The sequence below is a fragment of the Elephantulus edwardii genome, unplaced genomic scaffold, assembly GCF_000299155.1.
Source record: "Elephantulus edwardii isolate Elephantulus edwardi_28Jun2011 unplaced genomic scaffold, EleEdw1.0 scaffold00055, whole genome shotgun sequence".
In the NCBI taxonomy this organism is placed as follows: Eukaryota; Metazoa; Chordata; class Mammalia; order Macroscelidea; family Macroscelididae; genus Elephantulus; species Elephantulus edwardii.
The window spans coordinates 16870154-16882790 of record NW_006399805.1 but is presented as its reverse complement, the minus strand read 5'-3'; the positions used below and the strand labels follow the sequence as shown (position 1 = coordinate 16882790).

General features: G+C 49.8%; 1 protein-coding gene and 1 pseudogene across 1 annotated transcript in view; one reads left to right on the top strand and one right to left on the bottom strand.

Annotated features, from left to right (window-relative positions):
- LOC102874707 overlaps positions 1-143 on the bottom strand; it is a 10379-nt pseudogene extending 10236 nt beyond the window's left edge.
- ZNF777 (zinc finger protein 777) overlaps positions 1-9287 on the top strand; it is a 38680-nt gene extending 29393 nt beyond the window's left edge. The window contains exons 4-5 of the mRNA XM_006887191.1: positions 2988-3239; positions 8095-9287. Coding sequence (XP_006887253.1) covers positions 2988-3239; positions 8095-9281 — 1439 coding nt within the window. The 3' untranslated portion in view covers positions 9282-9287. The remainder of the gene's footprint in view (positions 1-2987; positions 3240-8094) is intronic.
- The last annotated feature ends 3350 nt before the right edge of the window (positions 9288-12637 follow it).

The window sequence follows — 12637 nt, the reverse complement described above, 5'->3', positions numbered from 1 at the left end:
GGTCATGCATCCCATCCCCCACCTCCTACACAGGTGTCCAGCGGGGCGTGCGCCCCCCCACCCCACCCCACGGGCGCTCGGCTGGTGTGCGGCCCCTCTTGTGTGGGCGGCCGGAGGGCGCCTGCTTCCCCCACAGCCACCATCCTGGCTCCAAGAATTCTTTCCACACCAAGTCCATCTTGCGGCAGTGTGGTGGCTTCGCTGTACCAGTCTTGAGGAGGGCTGGTGCCCAGCATCCATCCTGGGTGAGGGAATCCATTCGTTCCGGCTGTGGAAGCCTCATGGAGCTGCAGCGGCTGTGTGGCGTGGCGAGGGCTCTGCAGGGGGGGAGCTACGAGACTCACCCATTTCTCCTTGGGAATCCTTGAATTCCTGTTGTTGAGCCTCGATCTTCACTGAGGGCCAGTCATCAACTGTTTCAGTGTTCAATTATCAATAAGCCGAAGTCTGTGGAGGCCATAATGGCCCTGCTTTAACGGGTTCGCTGCTCCCGCAGCTCACCACGCTGTCTCTGCCTCCGCCGCCATCTTGGATCTCTCCTGAGTACCTTAGAGAGGTCCCTAACGGCAGACTCTCCCATTGCGATACCCTTTTTGATTTCCTGACTGCTCGTGCCAAGAGTGTTGACTGTGGAGCCGAAAAAAAAAATGAAGGGAAACAGGAGTTGCAGAAGTGGGAATAATGTAGTTGCTGTACGGGTATTGCCATTGATGTCATAAAAAATTGTGGGTGAATCATTGAATTAATAACCATTATGGTTTGTAAACTTTCACTAAGAAAAAAAGAGTGAGAAAAGCTATGAAAAAGTATGTATAATGATTTTACTTCTTCACACATTCATGACCACAAAATAGAAACAGATGTAATCATTGTTGCCATCAAGGTGGCTCAGTCCCCTTTCCTGCCAGCCTCCAGCAGTAGAGAAGACAGCATTCTGTCATTTGTTCCTGAGATTTTCTGTGGTTTAGGAAACAGATTGGCAAGCCTTCTTCATTCGTGTCACTCTGAGTGGTAAGTATGGACCAGAAATATGCACTCTAACTCCGCCTGGGCTTGTGTGTGTAGTGACACATCTCAAATCACTCAGACATGGTCTCCCATACTCCTGTATTTGCTTCTGCTAATTCCTTCACCAGAGTTACTGCTCAACTGGGTCTGAAACATTTTGCAATGACCACATAGGCCTCAGAGAACTATATTCATGTTTGTGGGTTTTGGGGAACGCTAACAGGTTCCTCAGTCCAGACAGATTCTCAGGTATATTTGAAGGGCCTCTGACCTTCAGCTTCCCAGCTTAGGTCAGTGTCATGAAGTCCCTAGAGTCCTGCCAGTTACGGCTTTCCCCCTCAGACCTCTAACAAGTCCGAGTCAAGGCTCCAGATAGCGCTCTGAGGGGCAGCAGTCCAAGCCGGTCTCTCATTTTCCGCTGAGGCTGCTTCTGCTCATGTGTACGTCTAGCCAGACTGGTGCAGGAGTCTCTGGCCTGTGTTGTTGTGTACCGTTGAGTTGGAACCAACCTATATGTGACTGTCTGGTGGGTTTTCAGAGGCAGCTCATTGCGTGGGAGATTGCCCATCCGTCTCCCGTGGAGCAGCGGGTGGCCTTGAACCACATGTCTTCAGGAATGCAGTGCAGCTTCTTGTCTCTAGGCCACCAGAGCTCCCTGCTGGCCCGTAATTAGTTTATACACTCCCTTCCACATATGTACTGAAAGCCAGAGTTGATGGCTAGAAAAACCATTTTAACAATAAACCACAGTGATACAGTACAAAGTGAAAAAGCTGCTTTCTGAAGCCCCAGTGAGGTACAGCTGTCAGCTAACCTAACGGCTGATCCCGGCCATGGTCTTCACAGTCACTTGTACACGTCAGAAAGCTGGGCAGTGACTAAGGGTGATAGAAGAAGAATCGATGCCTTTGTGTTGTGTTGGAGAACAACACTGAACATACCTTGGACTACCAAGATAACATGCAGGTCTGTCTTGCAGAGGGTGAAGCCAAGTTGCTTCTTGGAGGCAAGGATTTTGAGGCTTCATCTCACATACTTTGGGCATGCTGCCAGGAGGGACCAGTCCTTGGAGGGCATCATGCTTAGAAGGGTGACGGACAGCACAGGAGATGATTCTGGATAAGATGAATTAACACAGTAACTGGGGTAAACGGGGCAGCAGTGAGACTGGCTCAGAATACGGCAGGGTTCAGAGATTTGTGCACAGAGTCCCTATGAGTCGCAGCTGACGGCACATAACAGCAATGCTCAGAAGGCCTGCCTGGTGTCTGCTTTTAGAAAAGACACCAGGAAAACCTACCGAGAATTGTGCCTGGCATCCATGGGGATTTGGGTTTGTTCTGGTGGCATGCTTACAAATATGGGGAGAAAGACCTCAAGGCCCCTCTGGTCAGTGAGGGTCTGAGGGGACAGAGTGTGTGGTGGTGAGGAGGCCATGAGCTCACTCTTCATACAGACTGATGGAGTGGGTTTGGCAGAGACCGTCTCTTTGGCTGATCCCACCTAGGAAAGGAGAGTTAGGTCCCTTTTATTAAACATTAGGAGTTCTGGGAACCAAGTCTGGAAGGAGTTACACTGCAAACCCAAAGACTGTCCCTCTCTGATGGTTCGAATCCACCAGCGGCCCTTCAGGAGGAAGATGGTCAGTGTCCTTCCCGTTCCCTTTACAGCATTGGAAACCCGGTGGGGGTGGGGGTGGGGGTGAGCTTGAGCTTTGTAAATTCCACCAGTGCTGGGTACTTCAAACATTTCAGGGGTCATGAAAATAAACTCTGCACTAGTTTTAATGCTACTCATGTTTTATGTGTGTTCAAGGCTACCCTTGTCCAAAATAGTTTGGCTTACTTTCAGTCATTGCTGTGTTTCTCCATGGTCTCAGGTGGGGACCTTGAGATCCTATCTAAGGCTATAGACACTTGGCCGGCATCGATAATGCTCTGAGTTTTTTTCCCTCCTCTCCCATACCCTTGCCTACTCAGCACATGACGGGATCGTGATTAAGATCGAAGTACAGACCAACGACGAGGGTTCTGAAAGCCTGGAGACACCGGAGCCCCTGATGGGCCAGGTGGAGGAGCACGGCTTCCAGGATTCAGAGCTGGGTGACCCCTGTGCTGAGCAGGCAGACCTGGACATGCAGGACCCTGAAAATGCACTGGAGGAGTCAGCGGAGGGCCCTGGCGAGTTCAGCGAGCTCAAACAGATGCTGGTACAGCAGAGAACCTGCACAGGTCAGTACCATAGGCTGAGGTGCTGGGCTGTTGAGCCCCTGGTGGGCCTGCTCCAGGAGGGTGGGGGGCAGGTGCTGAGGAGTGTGAGTATGACCCCAGATGGGTTTCTAGAACCTTCCTGAGTTGAGGGGGAGGCTGGTGGCCATCTCTCCTATCTAGTTTACCAGGAGGGAAAAACCAAGTACATCTTCAAGGTCACAGAGATAGTGGTAAAGTGGCAGCTGCTCTTTTCTGACTTGTTCTTGGCAGTCTTAGGTTACTCTAGAAACTTCCACTAAATTGAAGTCTTGGAAGTGCAGGCTTGTTTTCTTAAGATGACTTACTTGTTGAGAATATGCACAGCTGAACATACAAGAACCAACCATTTCTACACCTGGATGAACATACAACAAAACAACCATTTCTACATGTAGATGGAACACACACCGACTCAGACATTTCTACACCTTGATGAATACACACCAAATGAACGATTTTTACATGTAGATGAACACACACCTGCCCACCATTTCTAGAGGCTCTGACATGACTGTACCTTCGAGGCGTGCAGCTCTCCTCACTTCTCTTCTGAGTTGTTCCTCCCTCATTAATATAAACTTACTGTCTCCTAAACTTCCCAGTTGTCAGACTGATCCCATATAGCTCTTGAAAAGAGAACATTCAAGGCAGACACTTTACCAATTTTTGTTTGATTTAAAGAAAACTCCAGGGGATATTTCTGGTCAAAAAGCTGAAGGGCAGCTGCTTTGGGGGTTTATCTAGCTTCACTGGCACCACAAAGTGGATTGAGAACTTGACATTCCCTTCTCCGTTTTATTAGGATTCTATAAAGTCTTTGACCAGAGCATTTAGTACAGCAGCCAGTCACCATCAGTGACTTCTGGAAGAGATGACAATTGTTCTTGAAGTCTCTTGGTCTCAAATTCCCTATCTTCTTAGTCCTGACTCTTCCTTTGTTGCTTCAGGTGAATTAAGACCAATTGTTTTACCAAGCTTTTAAAATCACTGGATTGGTACTGTCTTTACTTAGTCATGGCAAAAACAAACACGCTTTTCCAAGCTGAATACTAACTCATAGCTGTGCTGTAGTTTTACAGAGTAGAACCGCCCCATGTGGTGTTCAAAGCCATAGTCTAAGGTGAAGACTGCTTCGGCTTTTTTCTTACTTAGCAGCCAGGCTTGAGCACCAGGCCACCAGAGTTCCTTTCGTGGTGAAGCTTGGACAGCACTGTGTGATGCTGGGAGACCAGAGCGTCCTCATTCTTTACGTGCTGTGAGTCCAAGGAAAAGCAGCAGAGGGTGGGTCCTTCGTGACAGATTCTCAGATACTGAACTATCCCTTATGATCATGAGTAAAGCTCAACCTGACAATCATGGTGCATTTTTAAAATATACAGTGGGATTTAGTTAACTAGTATTTAATGCAGGAATTTAAATACGACATTCTTAAGGGAAATGAATTTTCTTTTCTCTGAATTATCCTCATCTCTTGTTAGATGAGGGAGCTCAGATGGCTTAGAGGTAAGGAGTTACACTACCAACCCAGAGGAACATAGTTCAGATCCACCAGCTACTTTATAGAAAAAAGATAGGCAGACTCCTCCATTGCTGGAGGGCCAGTGATGAGTCGTTTACCGCAAGTGGTAGATGAGGAGCTCTGGTGGTCTACTGGGTAAAAACCTGTGCTGCCAACCCCAGAAGCACATAGTTCGAATCCACCAGCTGCTCCACAGGAGGAAAACGAGCAATCTGCCCCCATGGGATTCAGTCTCTGAAAATTGCTGGGGTCAGCAGTGAGTCAGTTCTCCCTGAATAGCACACAATAAATAACCAATGTGAGAAACAAGATCATAATAAACATTAAAAAACTATTCAACTTACGCTTTTTTTCTATATTTGGGGGAAAATGTGTAAAATAGGAATTGTGTCCCTTGAAAATTTTGTAAAACTCACTCAGTTTTTGGTGTTTTGCTTATGAGCAGAACTCACTATCATACCATTTAAGAGACTTATCCTTAGACGCGGACCCACATCCTTCTTGTCTTGTTAAATGTTTAACCTCAGCGGTAGATCGTTCCTGTGGAGCTTGCTGTCCCCTTTAATAAAGGACCATGGGCATCTTCCTTGGTCAGAAGATAGGGATTTTTTTTCCTCTCCTTTTTTTTTTAATTGGTTTGTTTACAAAGTTTGTATACATTGTGTTTCACACTATTCTTCATTCACATTGTGTTTCATACGGCCATTCTCATGTTTATCATTAATCACCATTAATCTCATTAATTCTCATTAATCACCATTGGACCTGCTCATCATTGCCCTGAACCTTCCCATTTCCTTGCCCCTCCTCCACTCACCAAACTCTGCAGCCGGGTGGTTTTGCCTCTACCCAGCCTCACCCCTCTGCTCCCACTCTTTCCCCCCTTGGGTCCCCAAACATGTTTTACTAGCTATCCTTTTATTTTTACAATAATGTTCTTATGCAGTGTTTGTCCTTATGAGACTGAGTTAGTTCACGCATCATAATGCTTTCCAGCCTCTCCCAAGTTATTTACTATTTTTCTAAATCGTTGCTCCTGAGTGCTGCATAGTATGCCATTGTCTGAATGTACCACCTTTTGAAAAAAAATAATAATTGCCTAGGATTTCAGAAGTCTTTTTAAAATTTAAAATAATTGCTTGTCATGACATTGTAATAAAATACGGCAAACTATGAGTAGATTTAAATTAGAAAAATTATAGAGTTCTCGTGGCTTAGTAGTAAGCAGTTGTGCTACCAACACAAAGGTATGTGGGTTTGAATCCACCAGCTGCTCCACAGGAAAAGATTTCTGTGTGATTTACTGCCTCTGAAAACCCTTTAGAGGATCAGTTATGGGTCAGTTCTGACAACAGCAGCATATAATAGAAATTTCCGATTACCAGGTAAGTAGTCTTTCTAGTAATCGTAAACAGGACCGTCCTGTTTCTACTAGAACTAAACAGTAATTTGTGAAGTATTGAGTCCTGAATTTAAAAAACAAAAACACCAGTTTGATGTTCAAAAAGCTTCATTTGTAGTCATTGCTTCCAATCTTAACTGACTCATCGTTGACCCTCCAGCAGGTTTTCAGAGCCTGTGAATTGCAGAAGATTGCGCATGTTTCCCCACAGAGCAGCTGGTGGATTAAAATCACATGCCTCTAGGTTGGTAGAACATTTTCTTACCACCGGGCCACCAGATCCAACTACTGTGACCCAGGTCAGAATACCTGGTAATGGTAGCAGAACACGGTCTACTCCTGGTCTCAGGACCTAGGAAGACGAGGGTTATATGGACTGTTTTGTTGTTATGTGCTGTCAGGTTAGAACCAACTCATAGCTGACCCTCCAGCAGGTTTTCACAGGCTGTAAATCGCACAGGAGAGTATTACCCATCTTTCTCCTGAGGAGGAGGAGGAGGTAGATTAGAACCGCCTGCCTTTTGGTTGACAGTGCCCTCCTTTGTGGGCTGTTAGTCATGTAGAGGCATTTTCTGGTTCTGTGATTTCCTTCTTTCTAATTTGTTCTGGACAAGCAGAAACCCTTGGTCATTTCCCTTCCTATTCTTTCAAGCATCACGTTCCAAGTCACTTCTGCTGAGGCTCCTAGGTATGGAGACAGCAGTGTCTTGTGACAAGAGCTTGGACTCGACGTGATGGGGTTCACAGGGACGTGGAAGAGGAGAGACTAGATGGTTCTAAGTACCAAGGTCTGAAAAAGTCCGTTTTATTTACTTTATTTGTAAATATAATTCCTCTCCCTGAGTCTTGGATTCCCCTTATACAAAATGGAGAACTCTTGCTTGACTTATCCTATAATAAGGTACTGTGAATATGTAAAGAGAAAACAGGTGGGGAAATACTTTGAAAAGGTTGTTTGCCTTTGAAGAATTATGCAGATGCAGCCTGTCATTCCCTCTCACCCCACAGATGCACCCAGAGAAGTGAGTTCCCCAGCTGAGTGATTACAGGGTGCCAGTCAGTATGAAGCCCTGGAGAAAGCTCCAAACAGAAAATGAGGCAGTCCTTTTCTCTAGAACTTACCTTCTTATGGACCATGGCGTTTGTGCATTCTCAAAGGCCAGCCTAATGGGTAGGGGCTGGTAAGAAGGAGAACCATCGGACAGGAGTTCAGGGGGCACTTTCCGGGGTGGGAAGGAGGGAACAGCAAGGAGGACTTAGGACTGTGCAAGGGGGCTGTGCAAACCAGCTGCTTCTGCAGTTGGAGGTGAACCAACCGCGCTGCAGGCCAAGACAGTCAGAAAAGGTGCGAGAGGAAGGCATGAGAAGAGGGACGTTCCCGGAGGAGGATAAGTGCCTTTACGAGCGAGGGGCAGGGAGTAATCTGGCTGAGCGGAGTTCAGAGGAGACTTAAGAGTCAAGACTCTCTTCCTACAGGTACCACATACTCAGTCCTTCCGCAGCTTAAAAAAAACCAGGGTATTGTCCATTGGAGTAACTTGCGAGTCTATGAGGAGTCCACCTTCAGGCATGACTGGATCTGGGTGCCTCCCATGAAGACTCACGTTCTTCCCTTTCTTCTTGCTTTCTTGTTGGTGCCACCAGCTTCCCAACAAGCAGCTGCCTCCTTCCACTGGCCTGGCCGAAATGCCAAGAGAGCTGGCAGGACTTAGCAGGGGTCTCATACCTTCCAGAACCAGTGCGCCCCTAGGCCAGGGTGATGGGGCCAGGGCCTCAGGGCGGGAATGAAGGTGCTGGCCATCCTTGTGTCCGCTGTGTTGGGCGGTGAGGATGGAGGCAGTGGGGTCAGGGGCAGCGGCGAGCAGCACTAACCTCCTCTCTCCATCTGTCTCTCTTCATCCTGGGTTCTGGATCAGAGGGGATTGTGATCAAAACAGAGGAGCAGGACGATGAGGAGGAGGAAGAGGAGGAGGAGGAGGAGGAGGAGGAAGAGCTCCCTCCGCACCTTCAGTCTTTGGGGCACCTGTCCGGGCGTTTTGAAGCCAGCATGTACCAGGCCCCGCTGCCCGGAGAGCTGTCCCCTGAGGGCGCAGAGAGCCCCCCTCCCCTGCAGCTGGGGAAGCCCACCATGAGCATGCGGAGGCTGGCGCCCGCGGCCCACAGCGAGCGGCACCTGGAGGGGCGGCACCTGGACGGCCGCCCGGGCAGCCAGCACCAGCAGCAGCGCAACCGGCGCGGCGGGCGGCCCTTTACCTGCTTGGAGTGCGGTAAGAGCTTCCGGCTCAAGATCAACCTGGTCATCCACCAGCGCAACCACGTCAAGGAGGGCCCCTACGCCTGCGCCGAGTGTGAGGCCACCTTCCGCCACAAGCAGCAGCTGACCCTGCACCAGCGCGCGCACCGCGGGCCGCGCACGCCGCCCTCGCCAGAGCGCACGCCCGGCCTGCACCCCAAACACGCGCTCAAGGCGCGCCCCAAGTCGCCTGGCCCCGGCGGGGGCGGCTCCAAGCCCTACCAGTGCCCCGAGTGCGACAGCAGCTTCAGCCACAAGTCCAGCCTGACCAAGCACCAGATCACGCACACCGGCGAGCGGCCCTACACCTGCCCGGAGTGCAAGAAGAGCTTCCGCCTGCACATCAGCCTGGTCATCCACCAGCGCGTGCACGCCGGCAAGCACGAGGTCTCCTTCATCTGCAGCCTGTGCGGCAAGAGCTTCAGCCGCCCGTCGCACCTGCTGCGCCACCAGCGGACGCACACGGGCGAGCGGCCCTTCAAGTGCCCCGAGTGCGAGAAGAGCTTCAGCGAGAAGTCCAAGCTGACCAACCACTGCCGCGTGCACTCGCGCGAGCGCCCGCACGCCTGTCCCGAGTGCGGCAAGAGCTTCATCCGCAAGCACCACCTGCTCGAGCACCGGCGCATCCACACGGGCGAGCGGCCCTACCACTGCGCCGAGTGCGGCAAGCGCTTCACGCAGAAGCACCACCTGCTCGAGCACCAGCGCGCGCACACCGGCGAGCGGCCCTACCCGTGCGCGCACTGCGCCAAGTGCTTCCGCTACAAGCAGTCGCTCAAGTACCACCTGCGGACCCACGCGGGCGAGTGAGGCGCGGCCCTGGGGACTGTGCTGCTCTTTGATAATAATAGAGTCCTTTTCAAAAGACCAGCGTTTCCGGTTGCCGTTCTTGTGTGCTGGGAGGGGCGCGTGCAGCGGGGGCGGGCGGGGCACAGCCGGACGGCTTTGGGGAGCCCCACCGGCGTGCTCGGTGGACACTCTTGGGACAGCTGCCTATGTCTCTGGCTGTCGGCTCTGTGACCGTGCCAGACTCGCTAGCTGTTGGTCCATCTGCGGCCAGGGAGCAGGGGACGCTGCGCAGAGGTGACATTGCCCTGGAACCGTTTCCGATGTGGGTACGCTAGTGGCCCCGGGAGCATGGTAGGGCAGTTGGCAGGGTCGCCTTCCTGAGGCCCCGCGAAATGTCCAGGCATCCGGCTGGTCTGAGACCAAGGAGGCAGTGTGGGTGGAACGCAGGGTGGCAGGGACTGGCAGGGAGGTGGTTTACTTCGTAGGGACCGTGCGCCCCTCGCCTCACTGGCGAAGACAGCGTGGATGCGAGGCTCTAAACCAGACCACGCTGGGACACCTGGGGCAGTCCCCTCAAGGCCTTACAGACGAGGGGCCAGCAGGGGGGCTGGCCGCAGGCATGGGGACCTGGGATGTGTAGTCAGGGCCTGTGTGCACGAGAACTGAGGCCAGCTTTTCCTGGAGTGTGGCCCACGGGGTCAGATGTGACCAGGAGCCGCCTAGAGCAGGGCTCATGTGGGGAAACCAGGGTGCCAAAGGCGGCGTGGGATGGAGCGGGGTGCTGAGGAGTCTGGAAGGTAATGCTGGATGACTGGAGCTTGGGTTTGACGTGTGAGAACCGATTGAAGATGATTGAGCAAGAGCGACTTGATGTAAAATCAGAGAGTTAATCAGATGGAGGAGACGGGATACAGTCACGAGTGCGTGGGGATGCGGTGAAGGTCCAGGTATTGGACGTGGGGGATGACAAAAACGGTTTCCAGTGACCTTAGCGGAGTGTGCACCAAATCGTCACAAATCCTGGAATTTGGGGCCTGAGGACTGTGCAGATGTTCAGCCACACCCTCTTCGAGATGTGGTTTTCCCTGTTTTATTGTGCTCAGGACCCCTCAGCAACGCTGGAACCAATACTGGGAATCTTCCTGACCCCAAGAAATCTAGTTTCTAAACAGCTGAAACCTTTGAAGTGGAGTTACCTGCTCTAAGGGACTCGCTACTGCTCTCGCCCTTTCTTACTCCTGACCTCCCACCAGTCTGCCTCTGTCCTCCTGGATGCCAATGCCCAGTGCACCCCCTGCCCCTCTGTCTGCCACCACATCAGCATAACCTTCCGTCCCTTCTGCTGTCATTTCTGTAGTGGCCACAGCCCAAAACCCACCAGAGGGTAGTCTCTGAAATAGAAAAAAACTCTAGAATCAGATAGGAATTTAAACGTATTACTTTTTGTGACTTTGAATAATTAGCTTTTCTGAAGATCTACTTTTCATTTGTTTACTGGATACAGTAAGAGCCCATTATTCTTGTCCATTAAATAACAAGTATGAGGTAAAGAATTTGGCACATATCTAAAGTTTGTTAATTTCATTACTAGCTTATGTCTAGTGAAACTTAAAGTGAGTGAAAACAGGTGAAGTCCTCGTGTGGTAAAGTTGTACTTAAAGAATGAACCTTTGAGAAGTAAGTTTTCTTAACAGGTAGAATCAGAAAATTAATTTTTGTATGATCAAACCACACAGGCAACTGAGTTGACAAGTTTCAGTTCCTCTCAGCCAGTATGATGGTGGGCTGTCCTCACTCCCGAGGCTTTCTGGCTTTCTGCTACTCCTTGTGCCCTTTCCTTGGCTTGCGAAACCAGACTTTCAGACTCCTAAATTGCCTCTGATTCTTTGGAATGGTGTGTCAGAAGGAAGAGTCTCCATTCATGGACTGCATCTTATGTGCAGGGACTTAACTTTCATTGCCTCTTAACTCTCAAGTGACAGAAGCTCAGAGTCACACAGCAATCCAATGGTAGTCAGCACTGGGACACAAACCCTTTTGACTCCAAAGCCCAGGACCACCTCCCTGGTCCCTGGTTACTGAAAGTCAATACCCCAGCCCCTGTTTCAAATTATTCCATGTTGCCCAATTATTTTTTTTTCTTCTTAACAGGAATATGCTCTGAGGTTTATATTTGCCAAAATGACAAATATAAAAATAGAATAAAAAGGATCTGGGAGCCAGAAAAGGCCTGAGAGTCCAGTCTGCAGCTGGAAAGACTGTGGCCCCAGGGAGCTACCTGCTAGCTTGGCCACACTGCACTGACAGCACAGAGTGTGCTGTGATGAGGCCTGCTGCCGTAGGGGTGCTTGGTACAGCCCCTAGCATTGGTAAGCACCACTGGTGTCCACAGCCAGTGCTGAGATTGGTAGGTAAGCCCAGAAGGCCATCCACTGGCATGGACAGACCTTAGGGTCAGCTGAAGACTGCGGCTTGGGACTGAATCTAAACTGAGCCTTAGGAGGTTGGCAGGGAGAAGGAGCCTCATCCCCATCCCTCTATGTCCCTCTCTTCAGTCAGTGTTGCTTTAACTACCCAGGTGTCTGTAGGAGACCATTCCTGAGGCATGGGGATGGCAGCAACTCAGATTAAGGGATCAGGAACAGAGGCCCTCCAGGCCCTGCTGTTGTCAGGGCAACGATAAGTCAGGCCAAGGCCTCTCTTCCTGCTTTCTGGAAAGCATTTTGCCTTCTGTAGCCTCTTAACTGCTTCCTAATCATAGCTCTACTTTTATCATAAAGGTGGAAAAAATCATCTGCATTTATCACTTCCAACTGGAGTCCATGAAATGAGTATTTTTTAATTAAAACATAGAACCTAATATTTTTTTATTTTTTATCCACAAAGGGGGTAGCTCCAGGCTGAAAGGAAGGATGGAGGGAAGGTGGAGGGGGAGAAGGATGGGGGGAAGAAGAAGGGGAAGAATGAGGAGGGGGAGAAGGGCAGAGGGTGAAGGAGGAGGAGGGGAGAAGAATGGAGGGGAAGGAGGAGGAGGGGAGAAGAAGGAAGGAAGGAAGGAGGAGGAAGAAGGTGAGAGGGAATGCAGCCCAGTCGTGTGGTAGGGCCCAGGAAACACTTTCATTTTTTCTTTTTTTACATTATACTTTATTTTTAATTAATTTTTCTATTTAAATAAATTAGGAAAATGCTTGATGCCTATAATTTTGCCACAAATGTTGATGTTATTTCTCTTTCTATTTTTTCTGATTATTATTATTAAGATCATAAAACAAATTCCACTATGGTCCATTGCTATGCAAATCTTTTTTAAAAAAATTTTTTATCATTAATTTCAGTGAAAATTGACAGAGACTTTGGATTTCCATTCATTCATTGTT